The 20,965-nt window shown below is 31.4% G+C and overlaps 3 protein-coding genes across 3 annotated transcripts; all 3 read left to right on the top strand.

Annotated features, from left to right (window-relative positions):
* The first annotated feature begins 8,742 nt into the window (after window positions 1-8,742).
* Window positions 8,743-10,651, top strand: LOC137813374 (molybdate transporter 1). Its single transcript, XM_068615569.2, has one exon. It carries the CDS (start codon window positions 8,879-8,881, stop codon window positions 10,340-10,342), a length of 1,464 nt encoding a protein of 487 aa, XP_068471670.1. The 5' UTR covers window positions 8,743-8,878; the 3' UTR covers window positions 10,343-10,651.
* A 2,407-nt stretch (window positions 10,652-13,058) lies between these two features.
* LOC150029488 (uncharacterized) lies at window positions 13,059-15,229 on the top strand. The gene is made up of 2 exons (XM_090299231.1): window positions 13,059-14,733; window positions 14,845-15,229. Exons 1-2 carry the CDS (start codon window positions 13,298-13,300, stop codon window positions 15,227-15,229), a joined length of 1,821 nt encoding a protein of 606 aa, XP_090155357.1. The 5' UTR covers window positions 13,059-13,297.
* A 3,214-nt stretch (window positions 15,230-18,443) lies between these two features.
* On the top strand, window positions 18,444-20,059 carry LOC137813371 (molybdate transporter 1). Its single transcript, XM_068615567.2, has one exon. The coding sequence runs from the start codon at window positions 18,516-18,518 to the stop codon at window positions 19,917-19,919; it is 1,404 nt and encodes a 467-aa protein (XP_068471668.1). The 5' UTR covers window positions 18,444-18,515; the 3' UTR covers window positions 19,920-20,059.
* The last annotated feature ends 906 nt before the right edge of the window (window positions 20,060-20,965 follow it).

Genomic DNA, 20,965 nt, shown 5'->3' with positions numbered 1-20,965 from the left:
ATAATAAAATAAAAACACCCAAATCTTCAAATTTCAAGTGTTTGAAATAATATCTATTTTATAAGTGTCTTGAAAAGTTAATATCTAATTTTATGTCATTGAAGACCCCAAACATAGAAAATAAAAAAAATATAATTAATAGCTCATAAAAAAAATATAGTTTCACATTTTCACCCAATAGTAGTACACATTCTTAGCAAAATTATTGCAAAGTTAAGTAGAGTAAATTCTTTAGAGTGATTGAATTTGTTAATTGAATGTTACATATTAAAACTAACCCTTAAATTATATGATTTGATATGCTATTTTTTTTTTCTATTTGAATACATTTATCTCTTTTCTTCAAATATAACTTGTCTTCTTGCTTCTTTATTATACTTTAGTTTTTCTCAATTCAATCTTCCTTTTTACATAAGTTATATTCAAAATAAATTATTAAATAAACTTACTTTATATTAAACGTTTACAATATATATAAGTTATATTAAATTTGTACATATATATAAATATTCGTGTCTATAAAAGGCCTTTTCAAAGTGCTTTTTTTTTTATTTTTCAAAGAGAATTGTGTCATGGATCAATGCCCTTTCCTCATTAAGGTTTCTTGAATATGTTTCTCCAGACAAATTTTCTTAATTAGGAAAAGCAAAAGAAAAAGCAAGAAAGAATTCAAATGACTATTATAATATAGTGTTCAGAAATATGAAATAATGATTGAACCTTAGACCATGGATATACCAAATAATAATTATCTCCATGTAATAATAACACTGACGTAATGAAGACCTTTTTTTTCTTTCTTTTGGCTAATAATATAAGTAGTGACTTTTGATTAAACTTTCATTATCTTTTTATTACAACTTGTAACACCCTAAAATATATATAAAAAATATAAAAGGGAATGAAAAAAAAAAGTTTTTCACTCTTTTCTCAAAAATCTCACTTCTATCTATATATGTTGTTGTACATCATATAGTTATTATAATTCATACACAAACAACACATGAAAAAAAATAAGTTATTGAAATATAATTTTAACATATGAAAATATAAGTAAAAATAATCATTTTGATTAATCATTCATATAAATAATTTCATTTTTTCATTAATCATAATAATATAATACACAATATCAATCATCACAATCCAACTTTATTCCAATATTATCATCAACAATCATATGGACCACATATGGATCCATACACCAAAGATATCAAACAAACATCTTTTGGAAGATTTGTATAAAGAAAGTCCATCAAAAACTAATATTTGATCAAATTCAATACTTAGATTTACAAAAGAATCCAAGAATCATGTCATCAGGGTAAGTTCAATACAACTCAAGTTGAACGTCATGATGTGCATGAATTCCCCTATCAACTTCTCACCACCTAATATCTTAATCTATATGACTTAGATCATCAATGAAGTTATGGAATCTTTATTACACATAGACATCTATACTTAATACACAAACCAATCAACAACTCATACATGATCATAGATGTATGATCTCAATTCCATACAATTCTATAATCCTCATATACAATACATATCATTTACATACAATGCATATCAATCACTCATACATTATTTAACATCTATCAAATGAATTATACAATTATCTCAATTTCATACACCTTCTATCACCAATCCATATCATTTAGAAATTGCACAATACAATTGATCATACAATATGACTCTTACATACCATTCAATCACACAACATTTAAACTTTCACAAATCGATTGAATTTACAAACAAATGTATACTTTGCATAATAAAAAAATCATGCATAATTCAAATCATTGAAAAGACATGAAGAAAATAAAATACAGTTTCCAAATTAATTTATTATCTAAATCAACTACCCTAAAGTTGTATTCAAACACATATAAGTTCTCTTACCTAAAATTATTTATTCTAGTGGAAATTTCAGCTCTAATAAAAAACACTCCAGAATCTAAAGTATGTTATCTAAACATCATCAAATTTCAGCCTAAGATAAAAACAAGTTGAGAACACTACAAGAAAATAATTAAATAGAAACTAAGTTTAGAGACCGAAAATAATTAGTCACTATATTGACTAAATTAGATAATATCTCAGAGACTAAAAAAATTATTAGCCTAAATTAGTTTCTATTATGAATAATTTATTCATAATAGAAACTTATTTAGATGTCAATAATTTGTTTAGTCTATAAGATAGTATCTAATTTAGTCAATATATTTACTAATTATTTTTTGTCTCTAAAATTAGTTTCTATTTAATGGTTTTTTTTTAGTGAAAGAACACTTTTTTTCAAGTGTCCCATCATAATTGATGCCTAAATCCTAATAAAAAACTAAATCCTAATAAAAAACATATAATAGAGAATTTTTAGAATATATAAAATAGAGAATAAGAAATATTTAGAGTAAAAATAAATTTACTTGGTTTAAAAACCTGAGTAAAAATGTAGCATAACTCTTCATCTACTCATGATGTGTGGGTAGATTTTTGGAATAAATTATATATGAGAAAGAAAATGAGGAGAGAAGATAAGAAAAAAAAAAGAGAGATAATTGGAGGGGTGTCACACAACTATAATACTTTAGTTTGTGTATTTAGCTGAATAAATATTTATTTTATATAATAAATGTTTATTAAACCAATACTTTATTTATTTTAACTGAATAAATATTTTGAGCGTATAAATAATACTTTAGATTTATCTATAATTTTTTCTCAGAGATAGATTTATCTATATTCTTATTTAAAATTAATGATTCTTAAAACAAACATGAAAAACTAAATTAAAACTAAAGATACTGAAAATAATAGATTGAACATATAAACGGTTAAATTAATGTTAAAAGTGCTGGGGAATAATATATCCAGTATAAGAACATATATAAAATTTGAACATAAAATATATTTGAAATCTATTTTTGATATAAAAAATTAAATCGTTTAATTGATATTTAAAATATAAGAATATATCACATTAGAGGGACATTTGAGTTTAGAAGATAAAATTATATATATTTGAAATTGATTTTGTATATTTATTACGATTAATTGATTCACTTTTACGTCGTATACAAGATGATATATTTATATGTTGAAAATTAAAGTCTATCACTTCATAAAAATAATAATTTCCATAACGAAAAATGAATGTGAATGGTGGTGGGAAAAGTGATAACCCAAGGAAGAAGATAGTCTAAGGAGGTTGATGATTATCAATGAATTAATTTATTTTATAAATATTACTTTAGAAAGTATACTAAAAATAATCTTATACTAATTAATAGTATAAAATTAAGTTAAAATTATAAATAGAAACCTAAAATAAAAGTAGAATTTTTTTCTTAATTATATATATTTTAGGTTAAAAATAGGGATGGTAAAGCGGGTCGACCCGTCCCGCTTAGGCCCATCAAATGTGGGCTGGGTTGGCCCGTCTCGCATACATAATTTGGACTGGTTTTCGTGACTCACTCTGCATGCGGGTTGGCCCGCGGGGCTTGCGGGCCGGCCTGCCTGCCTAACTTTTATAAACGCAATGTTGGTGGACGGAAACGCAGTGCTGGAGGAATTGTCGTGCTGGAGGATGGTCGCAGTCGTAGAGATGGTGGTATTCGCGTCGCGGTGGAGGACGAAATCGAGGTGCTAGATCGTGGTGGTGGTTGGTGGTGATGGTTCGCGATGGTGGTTCGCAGTGGTGGTTCATGGTGGAGGAGAATAGCGACACAAATGTTTAGGGATTGAAATGTTTATGATTTGTGATGGTGGAGCTTCTTTGTTTTTAGGGATTGAAGTTTGAAATGTTGAGAAGAGAAACGCAGGCCAACAGCACAACACAACGCAACAACCACATCACTTACGGGCTGACGGACCAGCCTGCCCTGCCCCGTTGTAACCCTGCAAGGACCGCAAATACTGAGTGAGCTTAAGTGGGTTTGCGGGCTAAACAAGAAAACCTGTCCCGCGTTTTTTTCATGCGAGTTGCGGGCTGACCCATTCTAGTTAAAAATGTCATTTTTTAAAATAAAATAAAATAATATATATATATATATATTTGGTAAAATTTTAAAACTTCTGATTTAATTTTTTTTTCAATTACTCGCAATTTTTTTCGTGAGAAAAATCTTTCGCAAAGCCTGTGACGTTCCCATATTTTTTTCTAGCTTGATTAAAGTTGATCTCCTTTTAATATAAAATAATGCAAGTTTTAACTTTTATAAATTAGAATATAAAAAGGTAATGATAGGAATATAAAGTAGTTTATTGAGTTGCAATTTGGTTGCGTGGAATCACAATCAGATGCCGACTTGTATTGTTGTTGACTTTTCAGAATATGATTTAATATAACTTCTAATTATTGCTTGTGCTGTCAAAAGAACTTTTCTCATTTACAAATAAATTATTTCTAAAAAAAATAAAATATTATTCTCAAATGAGATGGCTTTGGATTTAAATTTTTGCAATGTGTACAAGGATTAAGGCTTTTTATTTGTGATTTATTGTATTGACAAGTGTGATATGTTAATGATAGAAGGGTTAAATGATAGATTATAACTCAAAGTAATTAATTATTATAAACTACACAATTAGTTATCTTATATTTTGTTTCATAATATTTAATCATTATCACTTAAATAACTGCTTTTTGAATTTTTTAAATTAACTAAGAGAAAAAATAATCAATTAAGTAAAAAAATTGATTATTTCATATTACATTTTGAAATAATCAATTAAGTTATTTCAATTGTGTTTTTAAATATAACATTGAATAATATAATTAATTATTATATAATTAATTAAATAAATTCATAAATGTTTTATGAAACACTTTATTATTGAAAAACTAAGAACCTTGAAATAACATCTTTTATTAAATATTTTATAAAAGTTATTATTTCAAAATATTTAGGTGATATTACTACACAAATAATTTTAACAATAATTAAAAATAGTATTTAAAGACGGATTTATAATTGACACTAACAGGTGTGTTAAAAATCAATAACTATTAACAAAGGTTATATAATTGTCATGATAGTTTTCTTACGATACTTAAGTTAAAATTATCGTTAATACAGGAAAAAAAAAGTCACTCTACTATCCTCTACTATCCCTTTTAATGACAACTTTCTTTTAATGACTCTCTACCTAGGAGTTGTCATTAAAAGTGGTTCTGAAAGAGTTCTAAAGATGATTTTGTCCTGGAATCGTCGTTACAAGTGTCTGATTGAGATTTTTTTAAAGATGGTTTAAGTTCATAACTGTCATTAAAAGTTACTTTTTTTTTATAAATTTTTTAATATTGTCAGATGTACTCTCGTCCTGCATAATGATCAAATTTCCAAAAAAATATGCATTGTAACGAAATTTTGGCTACATATAACATCATATTTTAAATATAAGTACAAAAAAAAGTTCAACACAAGTAACAAAAAAACTTATAATGTCATTCTAATAATTCATCTATGCTAAGGTGTTATGCATGATTACAAAATATTGTGACCATGTTGTTTTGATATACTCCAGTTCTTTTGAATCTAACAATTGTGAGCCATGAAAAAACTGTGACATTTGAATTTTTTTTTAATTTGTCCATAAATAATAAAAACCTTCTTTGTGTATTGATGTATTACCTTATCACAACCTCTATCAATTTCAGCTCACACAATAGTTAACATCCATTGCATGACATAATAATCGCACTCATAATTTTCAAATTGTTTATTGCACTACGAGTCAAAATAAACGTTATTAAATGAATGAATGATACACATTAAAGTGAGTGAACAAATATACTTTAAATACTTTAAGGTGCATCAAAGTATGTTTTTTTGCATTTGCACTTCCCCTCCCACTCAACACGTTTAATACATATAAAGACTATCTAATTCATTATAAAACTAAATCAGAACTATCGAAGGACGAACACCCTTAGACTCAATCAACACGTTCAAAACATGCATAAACACATTATTATAAAATTAAATAGTAAATAAAACATTACCCTCAAATGTGAGTTTTTAAGCTTTCGTGACAAGGAAGAAAGCTTCCGGAGATAGCGGTACGGTGGTCACGGTGGCTCGTTAAGGCTAGTAGAGGAGGAATCACCAAAGCACATGTGGAGGCAAGCAAGTGTGCGGTGGAGGTGCTCTAGAAGAGCAAATGTGCAGTGCGAACATGCTCGGTGAGGTGCATACAGCTCGGTGGTGCGACTTGGTGTGATGCTCAGTGTGGTGCAGTTCGATGTGGCGAAGAGGTGCGACTCGGTGGTGCGGAGGTTTTATGCAGAGAGTGAGTGAGAGGGAGTGCAGAGACAGTGAGGGGGTGCAAGGTAAGTGAAGGGCGTGAGAATTTTCACGTTTAGTAAGACTTCAACGACAGTTAGTGTAGAAATTATCGTCATAAGTGCCTTTAAAGCAACTTTTACGACAGTTTATCTCATAACCATCATTGTATTTTTTTTTTATTAGCAATGAATAAATTAAATTAACAGAGATACTTCAGGGTATCCCAATCCGTATACAAACCCACAAGGTACTCCCCAATCAGTTATCTCTGCGGTTCCTCTTTTCTATCTTTCCATTTTTAAAGCACCAAGTTCCATCTATCAAAGTATAATCATAATTCAACGGAGGTTTCTGTGGAGGTGGGGCAAGGAAAAGAGACCGATCTCATGGGTTAGTTGGAAAGATGTATGTAAAATAAAAGAGGAGGGAGGCTTGGGGATTAGAGATATCCAGAAGTTCAATTATGCTCTCCTAACTAAATAGAGATGATGTAAGGACCTTTTGATCTCAAAATATGGGTTGGATCAGGATAACCAACAAACTCCCGTAAAATTCCAAACATGGCTAACAAAAATCACAAACAACTCTAGTCTAAAAAATTAAAATAAATATCCTTTTTCTTTTTATTTAATTGCTTTCATTTTCAACTATTTTATAGCTATCAGCTAGTCCACGTCCTACTTTGTACAACTTGAGGTTTGCTTGCAGCAAGGAATTATTGACTTGGCTGTTTCTGTTTTTGTTTATTAACAAAACTAAGAATTCACATAAATAAAATCCATAATAATTACTACTTTATTAATTTTTATATTCCAATCACATATGCAACAATTATTAATCCGTGATATAATATTTGTATACATGCATGTATCAACAATCAACACACAGTTGATTAAAAGGGGGTTATTATTATTTTATTTTATTTACGTTTTTGCTTTTGCATTATTGTTAAATGACAAGTTACAGAAGTACTATTCATTTTATTTTATTTTATATTCTTCATGTTTTTTTAAGTATATTTGCACTCATGTGGTATATTTAATTTATTATCTAAATATCATCTTGTTTGTAAACACTGTAAGTGAAATTTATTTAAAACATAATTAATTATTTTTAATCTTAGACTTTAATATTTGACAGGAACTAAATCTATAAAAAATACTAACTATAATCTTATTAAAAATATTTTTTTGTAGTAATTTTTCTCTTGAAAAAAATAGTTTTAGTTTTGAAACATTAAATTTGAGGGACTATAATGTTTCGTAGGGTTTGGAATTTAAAGATTAATATTTTTATTTAAAATTGTTTTTAGTTTCTTAAATTTAGTATTGATGAACTAAAACTATAATTTTTTTTTATTTTAAGAATTTTAAAAATAACTTTTTTTAAGTTGGATAATCAAAATCAGAGTTATTTCAAATTTTAAAAATTAATAAAAGGACTCAATTTATCAAGTCTAGTTCACTTAGTTTCCGTTTCTATGAATTAACTAACGTATTTTGAATTAGAAAAATGTAAATACAACCTTTCACAACTGTGATTAATAATAAAATATTAAATTAAAATGTAACTATAGAGGTGTGCGTACGCAAGGAATATTTTACTTGTCTTTGTTGTTGTTTTAATTTTAATTTAGAAATAAAACCAAAATCCACTATTATTAAATGTTTATGTTCTAATCCACAGATTCATCAATAGTTAACCCGTGGTATAATATTTGTTACCTTCTAAACTTGATGTATTAATAAAATAAACATCATGTATATATTGTCAACGGGGTATTTTATACGTTTTTCCAATGCATTAATTATTATACTATTAAATATAACATACTATTGAGTTGAGCTTGATAATTAATATATTATATTATATTAGACGAACACTTTTTTTTTATTGAATTCATATGTACTTGATTTTGGAAAAAGTGGAATTTTTTTTTCAATCTGATGTCACAATCTTTACAAGTTGATTTTTTATTTTTTGACTGTGATTTCGGCTTCTCCTCTCATAATTGGGTTCTTTAAGTTGGGCTTTCAGCTTCTTCTTTCATAGTTGGGCTCTTCAGATTGGGCTTTCAGCTTCTCCTCTGACAGTTGGATGTGTACCTGCAAGGTGCTCCGATGTAAAAGTCAGAAATAATTTACGTATTCATCAGATAAAATTCATTTTTACTTATTTTTTGGATTGATCCTCTATTTATAAGGCTTTCTTATTGAACTTATAACTTATTTTGACATTTCTTTTTACACCACTTATTATTTTAAACACATCTATTAATTTGGACTTTGATAGCGTGATTATATATATATATATATATATATTTATTTTATTAGTTCTTTTCTAGTAGTATAGTACTAATTAAAAAATTAGTAAGTAAAAATTAACTGGAACAAAAATATAATGCTTCTTTTACACGTTAAAAATAGAACATTTTGTTATTGATAAATGAGAAGTTGCTGCTTCTAACATTGACTTCACAAAGCCTATAAATAAGCAAGCATTTCCCATGTTTAACATTCATAAGTTAACTTGTTTTGCAGTTAGAAGTTTGAGAATTTCAAGCAAAGGTAACGTTTTCCATGGCATACCAAAACCCTCCTTCAATTCCAATCTCTGATCCTGAAGCACAGGAAATCACTTCAACTCCTAATCCTTCCACCACCCCACTAGCCAAAGGTTACTCAGCCAAATTGGTGGCAAACAAAGTGAAGAACAACCTGGTTTTTCATTCAAAATGGGGTGAACTCAATGGTGCCATGGGTGACCTTGGCACTTATATACCAATAGTGTTGGCCTTGACCCTTGCTAGGGACCTCAACCTTGGCACCACACTCATCTTCACAGGTGTCTACAACATCATCACTGGTGCCATCTATGGGGTCCCTATGCCAGTCCAGCCCATGAAGTCCATCGCTGCTCAGGCCTTATCAGACACAACCTTTGGGGTGCCGGAGATCATGGCTGCCGGAATATTAACAGGTGGGGTGCTGTTTGTTTTGGGTGTGACAGGGTTGATGCAGCTTGTGTACATGTTGATTCCTCTGTGTGTTGTGAGGGGAATTCAGCTAGCACAAGGCTTGTCTTTTGCTTTGACAGCAGTTAAGTATGTGAGGAAAATTCAGGACTTGCCAAAAAGTAAGTCTTTGGGTGGAAGGCCTTGGTTTGGGTTGGATGGGTTGGTTTTGGCTATTGTGTGTTTGTGTTTTATTGTGATTGTGAATGGGGCTGGGGAGAAGAATAGAGGGTGTTGTGATGGTGTGGAAAATGGGGGTGGTGATTTGGGTGGTCAAAAGAGGGATGAGGTTGAAAGAAACAAGAGAAGCAGGGTGAGAAGGGTTATTTTCTCACTACCTTCTGCTTTCATGGTGTTTGTGTTGGGGGTTGTTTTGGCCTTTGTAAGAAGGCATGAGGTGGTGCATGAAATAAAGTTTGGACCATCCTCAATAGAGGTGGTGAAGTTCTCCAAGCATGCATGGAAGAAAGGGTTTGTGAAGGGTGCAATTCCCCAACTTCCATTGTCAATTTTGAACTCTGTGATAGCTGTTTGCAAGTTGTCATCAGATTTGTTCCCAGGGAAGGATTTCTCAGCCACTTCATTGTCAGTGACAGTGGGGTTGATGAACTTGGTTGGAAGTTGGTTTGGTGCAATGCCAAGTTGCCATGGTGCTGGTGGACTTGCAGGGCAGTATAAGTTTGGTGGTAGGAGTGGTGCTTGTGTGGCCCTTCTTGGTGTTGCCAAATTGGCCTTGGGGTTGGTTTTGGGAAGTTCTTTGGCACACATTTTAAGGCAATTTCCTGTGGGAATTTTAGGGGTGTTGCTCCTGTTTGCTGGAATAGAACTAGCCATGTGTTGTAGGGACATGAACACCAAAGAAGATTCCTTTGTGATGCTTATCTGCACTGCAGTTTCACTTGTGGGATCAAGTGCTGCTCTTGGCTTTTTATGTGGAATGGTTATTTATGTGCTTCTCAGGCTCAGGAATTGGACAAGGGACAAACCACTTTCTGCCATTTGGATGCAGAAAAGTCCTGAGCAAGTATGAAGAAAATGAGTATGTACATAATGTTCTTCCTCATCTAGTACTTTTAATTTGTCTGTAAGTAATACTCAATTTGTATTTGAAAGTTTTTCTGCACTAAGCTTTTGTTGGTTTAAGACATTATGGTTGTTGTAGTTGTAGGGAGTGTGGAACATGGTAGCAACTTCAGTTGTTGGTTTTAGATCTTTCTATGCTTTTTCAGTGCATTGGTGTCACAGAAATTGGTTATTTATGTAATAAATTATGTAATTGGAATACATTAACAGTGTAGGCTTTTACACTGTTATCCAATTATGATGAATTGTGTGAAAATTGAGATCCACTTTGTATAAATAGTCTCTTGTATCATCATTTCAAACTCTTAGCACACATCAAACACTTTTTAGCTTTAACTTTAGATATCAAGACTTATGACTAGAAAAAATGGAAATAATTTTATAAACACTTTATTTTAATTTATTTATTTATTAATTTTAAAAACTATTATTAAACATGATGTGCCTTTATCCAACAATAAATAGTGGCATGACTCTCTATTCCAACTTTATAAGGGATAGAGTGTAATTGCCTTAATGCTTTTATCAAACATTTTGTTGCCTTTAATGGGAAATCATTTTGTTGGTAACTGAAACCAAAATTAAAGGCTTCTTAGGGTTAAGATTCTTATGCTAAAATTTAATGGGTATAGAACATGATTAGAAAAAACTTAATTTGGTTCTTCTAATTTATGTATATCACCATGTAATGCTTACTGGTGTAATTTTCATTTAGATAATAAGTATCTTTAAGTGTTGCACTTTTAGAATATTTTTGCTTATTAGTTATTTTCAAAATGCAAGTATTTATTTATTTATTCTTATCTTTTATTTAACTTTAATTAATGCACTTATTATGATGGGGAAATAAGAAAGGTAAAATAAAAAACATCTTATAAATATGTTATTGAAGTTAAGAAAATTTATTACGCTTTTTGTTTTTCTAAAAGAATCTTAAAGAGCAGTTAAAAAATGGGGAATATTATTTTGAAACAATATTATATATTCTAGATAAGATAAGTGAGAAAATTTACATAAACTATAGTAATAAGTATTTCTTTCCAATCATATTTAAAACCTGCTTTGTGTGTAATTCATTTAATAAAGTACATGTTATGAAGGTGGAAATTAAAATTCGATTAGAAAATAATGCATATATATAGTTATGTAGGCATGCGAGTTGTATCTAAGATTATTATACACCATAATCTAAATGTAAAATTAGCTTATACATAAATTAAATAAAAAATTTAGAGAACTTACAAAATTGTTTGCAAATTAACATATGCATAACTTATGCAAAAAAATAGTTTTTTTTTTTTACTAAAAGTATTTATAAACTTGTTCCATATACATTTGATATAATATAAATGTGGATTGCATTTGGTCGAAACAATATAGAACACCTATTATATCGATCAAGAGCATATAAGTAATTCAAAACAAATGACTCTTAAATATAGGTTTTGCAGAGAATTCGTATGTAATGTAAGACTAATGCAGGAATTAACTGTGATATTCGTGCTAATCTAGGTTTATAACCACGAAAGTCCAACATATTTCTATAAATAGGTTGAGCAATGTCAAACCAAGGTACGCATTTAATAGCATTTGTTATTTTCAACCACAAAATACTAACTACTGACTTTGCATCAGATGACCTTTTGAAGGTACTCTCCAAAGAGACTGAAGATCGATAGTCGAGACATATTTGATGCCAACACTTAAAAGTTCAAAGAGTACTAATAACGTGAAGAACAAGACCTTCCCTCTCCATACAAAAATAAAGTATATATTAAAAATTCAACTCAAACTTATTGATTAAACTGAGATAATTTGTTTGGCAATAATTTACCATCGATGAAATGTAATTAGTTCCTTCTGTTTATACAATCATATACAAGGACTTATTTTTCTTGAATTTGTTGGAGAAAAAACAACAAATCAAATGGTCAAAAAGAATACCTTTGCATTTTGAGCTAATTTGACGGGCTTTAGATTAAAAGGTAATGTTTTGGTGTGACAAAAGGTAATGTTTTGGTGTGACATGAATGAATTTTGAAAAGAGGCTTTTTCCAACAATAGGTGGTGGCATGACTATGCCCAATTATTGGATTAGTCCCCATAGTCAAAAAAATATGTGTCATTTGCATGGTTGTCAAACTCGCGAGTCAACTCGTTGACTTGTCCGAGTTCACGTTTCTACTTTGCCTTACCGAGTTAACTCGGTAGCAGACTCGGTTTTGAGCTAAACTCGGTGGACTCGGTGTGGAATCGGTAGACTCGGTGTGGACTCGCGACTCTGGTCCGAGTTGGCGAGTCCAGCTGGGTTTTTTAAAAAAAAACAAAACTATGTCGTTTTGAATGGGGGCCTGAATGAAATCAAAAAACTTAGGGTTTTTGCGTTTCGTTTTGTGTTTCCGTTCTGTTCTGTGAAGTGTAGCAGCGATAGATTGAGTTGTGAGTTGCAGTGGTGGTGGTCGCGTCGCAAGTTGCAGTGGTGGTGGTGGCGTCGCAAGTTGCTGCAGTTGCTGTAGGTGGTGCGGTGGTGGCGTCACGTTGCAGCAGGTGGGGCGTCGCGGTGGTGCGTTGCGGAGGTCGCGTCGGAGTGTTCGCGACTCGTGGGTTGTTGCAGGTGGGGCGTCACGGTGGTGCGTTGCAGTGGTGCGTCACGGTGGGGCGTTGCGGTGGTGCGTCGTGTCGGAGATTTCGTCGGACTTGTGGGTTGTTGCTGCTCATCATATAAGGTTAGAGTTGAGTGGTGTGAAATTAGTGTAGGAAAGGGAAGGGATTATTAGGGTTCTGTTTTTTTTAATTGGCTGCAGAATGGACTGTTTTTTAATTGAGAATAGTTGCTGGTTGCCCTGCACTTTTGTTTTTTTGACAGAAATTGAATTTGGAGGAGCAGTATTTTTGTTAAGAAATGTCTGGGAGTGGATCAAATTCAAGTGAGCTCAATAGAAGTGCATCTGCATCTTCTACTAGAAGTAAAAATGCTCCAGGAAATAGAACTGATGTTGGATGGAAGCATGGGATAGATATTAATGGCAATGGTAAAAAAGTGAAGTGTAGTTATTGTTCAAAGACTATGAGTGGAGGAATATTCAGGTTCAAACATCATCTTGCTGGAACTAGGGAGGACTCTGAACCTTGTTGTTCTGTTCCAGAAGAAATAAGAGATTTGATGATAAAAATTGTTGCAGAAGCTAAGCAAGCCTCTTTGAAAAAAAGAAAGTTAAATATAATTGATGAAGACCAAGGATGTGAGGGGCTTGAAGAAAGACAACATATATTTGGTTCTAAAGGAAAAGAAAAAGTTGGTAGTAGGGGGGCAGTTCAAGCTACCATAAATCAAATGATGAAGAAAGGTTATAAAGAAGAAGTGGATGCTCAAGTTGCTGAATTTTTTTACACAAGTGCCATTCCGTTTAATGTAATTAAAAATCCAGCTTTTACAAAGATGTGTGAAATGATTGGAAAATATGGAGCTGGCTATAAACCTCCATCTTATCATGATATTAGAGAAAAACTATTGAAGCAAGCAATTGACAAAACTGATTTAGTGCTTCAAGAATACAAGGAAGAGTGGAAGAAAACAGGTTGCACAATCATGTCTGATGGGTGGACAGATAAAAAGAGGCGTTCTATTTGCAACTTCTTGGTAAATAGTCCTAAAGGGACTGTTTTTATGTATTCATTGGACACCTCGGACATATCAAAAACTGCAGATAAAGTTTTTAAGATGCTGGATGATGTTGTTGAATTAGTTGGAGAAGAAAATGCGGTACAAGTGGTGACTGATAATGCTGCAAATTTCAAGGCAGCTGGAGAGTTGTTGATGCAAAAAAGGGAGCATTTGTATTGGACCCCATGTGCTGCCCACTGCATTGATTTGAGTTTTGAAGATTTTGAAAAGAAGTTGAAGGTCCATGAGCTTACTATCAAGAAAGGAAGAAAGATCACCACTTATATTTATGGCAGATCAATGCTAATCAGCATGTTGAAGAAGTTCACAAAAGAAAGAGACTTGATAAGACCGGGTGTAACTAGATTTGCCACCGCTTATTTAACTCTAGGTTGTCTTCATGAACTGAAAGCCTCATTATTGACCATGTTCAGTTCTGAAGAATGGAAAACAAGTAAATTTGGAACTTCACAAGAGGGGAAAAAGGTTGAAAATATGATATTAGACAACCGATTTTGGAAGAATATCTCCACGTGCCTCAAAGTTGCTGCCCCTCTTATGGTGGTCCTAAGATTGGTGGATTCAGATGCAAAACCTGCAATGGGTTTCATATATGAAGAGATGGATCGTGCAAAGGAGAAGATTAAGAACAATTTTAATCATATTAAGAAAAGGTAAAAATTTTATAGCTTTTCTCTTTAAAAATTTAATTACTCGTTCTTCTTCTACTACTTATATGATAGTTGGTTGGTTGGTATTGATTACTATTGAATGAATGTATATAGCTATGAAGAGGTTTGGAAAATAATTGATGCACGATGGGATAATCAACTTCATAGGCCTCTGCATGCAGCTGCATACTATCTTAATCCACAATTCCATTATGAACCTGAGTTTAGATCTGATGATCCTGAGGTGAAAGAAGGCTTGTATACATCCATGAGAAGATTGGTTAAGGATGCTGCTGAAAGAAGGATAATTAATGTGCAACTTGTTGTGTATCATTTTGGTAGAGGAGCCTTTGCAATGGATGACGCAAAGGAAAGTAGAAAAACAATACTTCCTGGAGAATGGTGGGAGATGTTTGGGTATAGAACTCCTGAGTTGAAGAGGTTTGCTATCCGAATTCTAAGCTTGACTTGTAGCTCTTCTGGATGTGAGCGAAATTGAAGCTCATTTGAAATGGTAATTGAAGTTATTTATAATTTCTTTATTTAGTTTTATATGGTTAGTTACTAAATTTCCTATTTAATATAGGTTCATACAAAGAGAAGAAACCATTTGCATCAGAAAAAGATGAATGATTTGTTGTATGTCATGTACAACTTGAAGTTGAGTAATAAGCAAATTAGAAAAACAGTTGCTCTTCCCTTTGATGATATTCAATCAGATGATGAATGGATAACTGAAGAGGGAGATAATATTGATGAGATTGATCAAGTTCAAGATGCAAATGTTCACTTAAATCCGGCAATAACAGTTCCAACTCTAGATGCATTTGATCTTGAAAATTTGACTTTGATGTCAATGTGGATGAAGATGAAGATGAAGATGGAGATGATGATGGAGATGATGATGGAGATGATGGAGGAGAGGATATCATTAGAGGATTGGACATGGAAATTTGAATTTCTAATTATTTAATTTCTATGACTTGAATTGAACAATTTAACTTTTGTAGTATTTGTATGACCTTCTTTATTTGAGACTTTGAAGTTAGATGATTTGGTATATTATTAATTCTCATTCAGGACTAAATGTAGTTATTTACACTATTTTTTTTTTTAATATGAAAGTAGACTCTTACGAGTTTACGAGTCGAGTCTACGAGTCGAGTCTACGGAGCTCCCACGAGTCTACGTAGACTCGCGAGTTTGACAACCATGGTCATTTGTGATAGTGTTATTTTGTTTGTCCTTTCCCATTTTTGGATTGCACATTCAAACTATTTGTTAAAACCAATTAAGAGTATCTTTTTGTTCTGTTTCATCATACGGAATGGGAGATATAATTATACTAAGTATGCAGAGTAGCGAGTTATTATATAAGATTTTGAATTTTCATAAATAAAAATAATATAAACAAAAAATATTATGATTAAGTTTTATATTTGATTGAGTATAATAATTAATTGTTAATAAGATTATCACCAGAGTCTCCTATTTGACTAGGTACAAAAGTATCTATTTCAAAAGAGGAGAGAAGGTGATCCACTTGCCTCTTTGAAGCATAAAGAAATACATAGTGTATCTTTTCGAGTATCCAAGAGTACTCGAATCAAAAATAGGAAGGTATTTATCCTTCTTATTGTTTTTTTTCAATCGTGGCGGTTGAAGAAGTTTTTTTCTTTAAAGCTTGTGTCATCGGTCGTGAACCATCGTGCGGAACAATAGCATCAGTAGAGTGGAGACGGTTTTAGCCTCCAACAACTCCACAACATCGCTTTCTACAAAAAAAAAGGAGTATGATCAAAGGAGGGATCACTCCCAATGGGGCTAACATCCCTACTCCTTAAAGGATGACCATGATCATCATAAAAAATCGAGTTCGTAGAAGAAAAAGAGGAAGCCATAAAATACTTACCTAAGTGATGAACTTGATTAATGGAAGATGAAGGATGAAACGCATGAACGCATAACACGAAAAGTGATGAACACGAAGAAAGTTCGAAATAAGGAAGAAAGAGAGCAAAAAGTTCGAAAGTATGAGAAAAGGCATAAATGAAGGATGTAGAGGAAGAAGAAAAGCCAAAACCTCTTATAAACCCTTAGACGCGAAAATGAATTTTTCAATATCAAATTGTTGCGTCTCAAAGATGACATCATTTACACTCGAATATATTATGTATTAGTGGATGAAAACAGACACTACAAGTATTTCGTAGGTAAATCAGCATTATTATTGACAATTATTATATATACTATGACAATTGTAATTAAAGTTAGAACTAAACTGTAGCAGGTGGGACTTGAGGAATGTCCAAAGAAGTTTTAACCATTACACCAGTCAAGTTTTGTTGTCACATTATAATTATTATTATACTTATTAGTAAGATTATCAATATTAATATAGTTAATAATATAAAAATTATTAACATTATTAACTATTATTAATATTATTAAGTATTATTAATATTATTGAATATCATTAAATATCATTAATATTATTAATATTATTGAATATCATTAAATATCATTAATATTATTAATATTATTAAATATTATTAATATTATTAAATATTATTAATATTATTAAATATTATTAAATATTATTAATATTATTAAATATTATTAATATTATTAAATATTATTAATATTATTAAATATTAGTAATATTATTAAATATTAGTAATATTATTAAATATTAGTAATATTATTAAATATTAGTAATATTATTAATTATATTAAATATTATTAATATTATTAATAATATTAAATATTATTAAATAGTGTTAATATTATTAATATTATTTATAATATTAATATTATTAATTTTATAATATTAATAATATGTTATACTTATTAGTTATGGTTATTATTTTTTATTATTATTATTTATGAATATTATTTATAATTTTATAATTAATTATTTTATAATAATATTTTTAATATTATGTATATAATTATTATGATAATAGTTTGCAAGTAATAGAGATTCAGGGGTAAAAGTTCGTAGGTAATAAGATCCGTGAGTAAAAGTTCGTAGGTAATAAGATCCGTGAGTAAAAGTTCGTAGGTAATAAGATCCGTGAGTAAAAATTCGTAGGTAATAAGATCTGTGGGTAATAATTGGTAGATAATGCTGAATTTACCTACAGATTCAGATCTGTAGGCAATATCCGTAGGTAATGTTGTTCGTAGGTAATATTGAATTTATCTACAGATTAAAATTCGTGGGTAAAAATTCGTAGATAATACTGATTTTTTTGTAGTGCGCTAAAAGCAATTATGACAGTTCATCTTATAGCTCAACAGTAACTACCCATGTGATTCAATGTTCATCCTTAATTACCTAATAATTGTCAAGTTATCTTAATAATAGGATACACGTAAGGAAGAAAGTGACCTAAATGATTACTACAAAGTAGTCACTTTATTTGGACCTCTACTTACGTTCAGAGTATAAATACCTAAATTCTCTTAGAAAATACATCTATCCTATTATTCATTGACTTATACACAAAATCATTTATATTATTACTTACTTTAAGTGTCCAAAAATATACATACACCTCGAAAGAATGACAACTCGTTCTCCATAACAACATCGTATTAATTAGTTTTTTAAAATTTTATTTATTTATACATATTACTAAAAGAAATTGTGATATTTTAGTAAATATTTCAATATTGGAATCTGAAGGAAGGGATAATGTTTTCAGTGCACTGATTCCTATAAGAGTTACTCTAGCCAACACAATTCAAAGCGAAGTGAGTCTAATACAGAAACCACATTCATGGCAAACCAAAGCCCTTCTTCAATTCCAATCTCAGACCCTGAAACAACCCAAACCGATCCAACCACAGGTTTCTCTGCCAAAGGGATCGTGCAGAAGGTGAAAACCAACTTGGTTTTACGTTCAAAATGGGCTGAACTTAACGGTGCCATAGGTGACCTTGGCACCTACATACCCATAGTTCTATCTCTAACACTTTCTAGGAACCTCAACCTTGGCACTACATTGATCTTCACAGGTATCTACAACATCCTCACTGGTGCAATTTATGGGGTTCCCATGCCTGTCCAGCCCATGAAGTCCATCGCCGCCGAGGCCTTATCGGATGCTGACTTCGGCGTGCCGGAGATCATGGCCGCCGGAATCTTAACCGGCGGCGTGTTGATGGTTCTGGGTGTGACAAGGCTGATGCAGCTTGTGTACACACTGATTCCTCTATCTGTTGTGAGGGGAATTCAGCTAGCACAGGGCTTGTCCTTTGCTTTCACAGCAGTGAAGTACATGAGAAAAATCCAAGACTTGCCAAAGTCTAAGGCTTTGGGTGATAGGAGTTGGTTAGGGTTAGATGGGTTGGTTTTGGCCATAGTTTGTGTGTGTTTTATTGTTATTGTGAGTGGTGCTAAGGATGATGGGTGTGAAAGTAGTGGAGATGATGTGGGTGGCCAAAAGAGGGTTGAGGGTGGAAGAAACAGGAGAAGAAGTAGTAGAGTGAGAAGGGTTGTTTTCTCACTTCCTTCTGCTTTCATAGTGTTTGTGTTGGGTGTTGTTTTGGCCTTTGCAAAGAGGCCTAAGGTGGTGCATGAGATAAAGTTTGGACCCTCTTCTATGGAAGTGGTGAAGTTCTCTAAGCATGCATGGAAGAAAGGGTTTGTGAAGGGTACAATTCCTCAACTTCCATTGTCAATTCTGAACTCTGTGATAGCTGTTTGCAAGTTGTCAAAGGACTTGTTTCCAGAAAAGGACTTTTCTGCTACTTCCCTTTCAGTGAGTGTGGGGTTGATGAATCTGGTGGGTAGTTGGTTTGGTGCCATGCCATGCTGCCATGGGGCTGGAGGACTTGCAGGACAGTATAAATTTGGTGGAAGGAGTGGGGGTTGTGTGGCACTTCTTGGTGCTGCCAAGTTGGTGTTGGGATTGGTTTTGGGAAGTTCTTTGGCACACATTTTAAGGCAGTTTCCAGTGGGGATCTTGGGAGTGTTGCTTCTGTTTGCTGGAATTGAATTAGCCACCTGCTGCAGGGACATTAATACCAAAGAAGATTCATTTGTAATGCTTGTTTGCACTGTATTTTCCCTTGTGGGATCAAGTGCAGCTCTTGGCTTTTTGTGTGGAATGATTGTTTATCTCCTTCTTAGGCTAAGGAATTGGATTAGTGATAAACTATTTTATAACATGGCTGCCTAAAAGCACTAGAAAAAGGAGCATATATAGAATATTGTTGCTTATTTCTTTCTTAGCTATTAGGTTGTTGTGTACTTGTATAATGCTAAATAAATGTTTCAAAAGTGATGTTTTTCTAATGTGATTTTTCTTTTTCTTTTTTTTCAGTATATAGAGAAAACACGAGTCTCAACTCTTATACAAATTAAAATTATATTTACACTAAAAAATATATATATATATATATATATATATAAATAATAGTCTCAAAATATTTTTTTCTACTATCCAAAAAGATAATTTAAAAATATTTTGTGATGACAAAAATAACTTTTAACTCGTAACACATTTTAAGCATACACATTAACAATTGAACATACACACACAAAATAATTAGAAACTACTATCTATTTTTCTTTTTTAACATTTCAAAAAAATACTAGCAAGAAATCTTCATTAACAAGAAATAACAAAAGAATTCTTCAAGGAATTAAGAAATATGGGAATGAAATTCCATAAGATTTATCAAATAAGAAGGTAGCTCAAATCAAAAGATAAATCAAGTGATATAGCATGCTTTAGAAGGTCTTTCCAATTCTCAGATGTTTAGACTTGTGTATATGCACTTATAAGAACTTCATGCAAGCAAACACTACTATAATCTTAAAAAGACTCTAATATCCATTACATTTGAGTAACATGTAGTGAAATGTTAAGAGGTAAAGGCTTAAGACGTCTAGATAATAAAAGATCTTTAAGAAAAGATTTCACACGCGTATATATCTCAAGATGAGACTCCCTACCTTTTGAGAATTTCAACATATTCTGTTTCTTTTGTTTTTAGACATTTTTTTCTTTTGTTTTTCTTTCTTTATTTTCTTTTGCAATAAAGATTTATTTACATGAGTAGGCTAAAAATGAAGTTTCCTTCATACTTATTCAAGTACCTCTTTCCAAAAATATATTTAAAATTCCTTTATCATCTAAGGTAAGGATAATAATATTTTTTTTCTCTTTTAAGGCTTGTAATATGGTTAAAAACAAGAAAATAATAAAGGCTCAAAGGGAAA

Source organism: Phaseolus vulgaris, chromosome 1 (assembly GCF_051622355.1).
Source record: "Phaseolus vulgaris cultivar YP4 chromosome 1, ASM5162235v1, whole genome shotgun sequence".
Taxonomy (NCBI): domain Eukaryota; kingdom Viridiplantae; phylum Streptophyta; class Magnoliopsida; order Fabales; family Fabaceae; genus Phaseolus; species Phaseolus vulgaris.
This window is presented reverse-complemented; position numbering and strand designations above follow the sequence as displayed.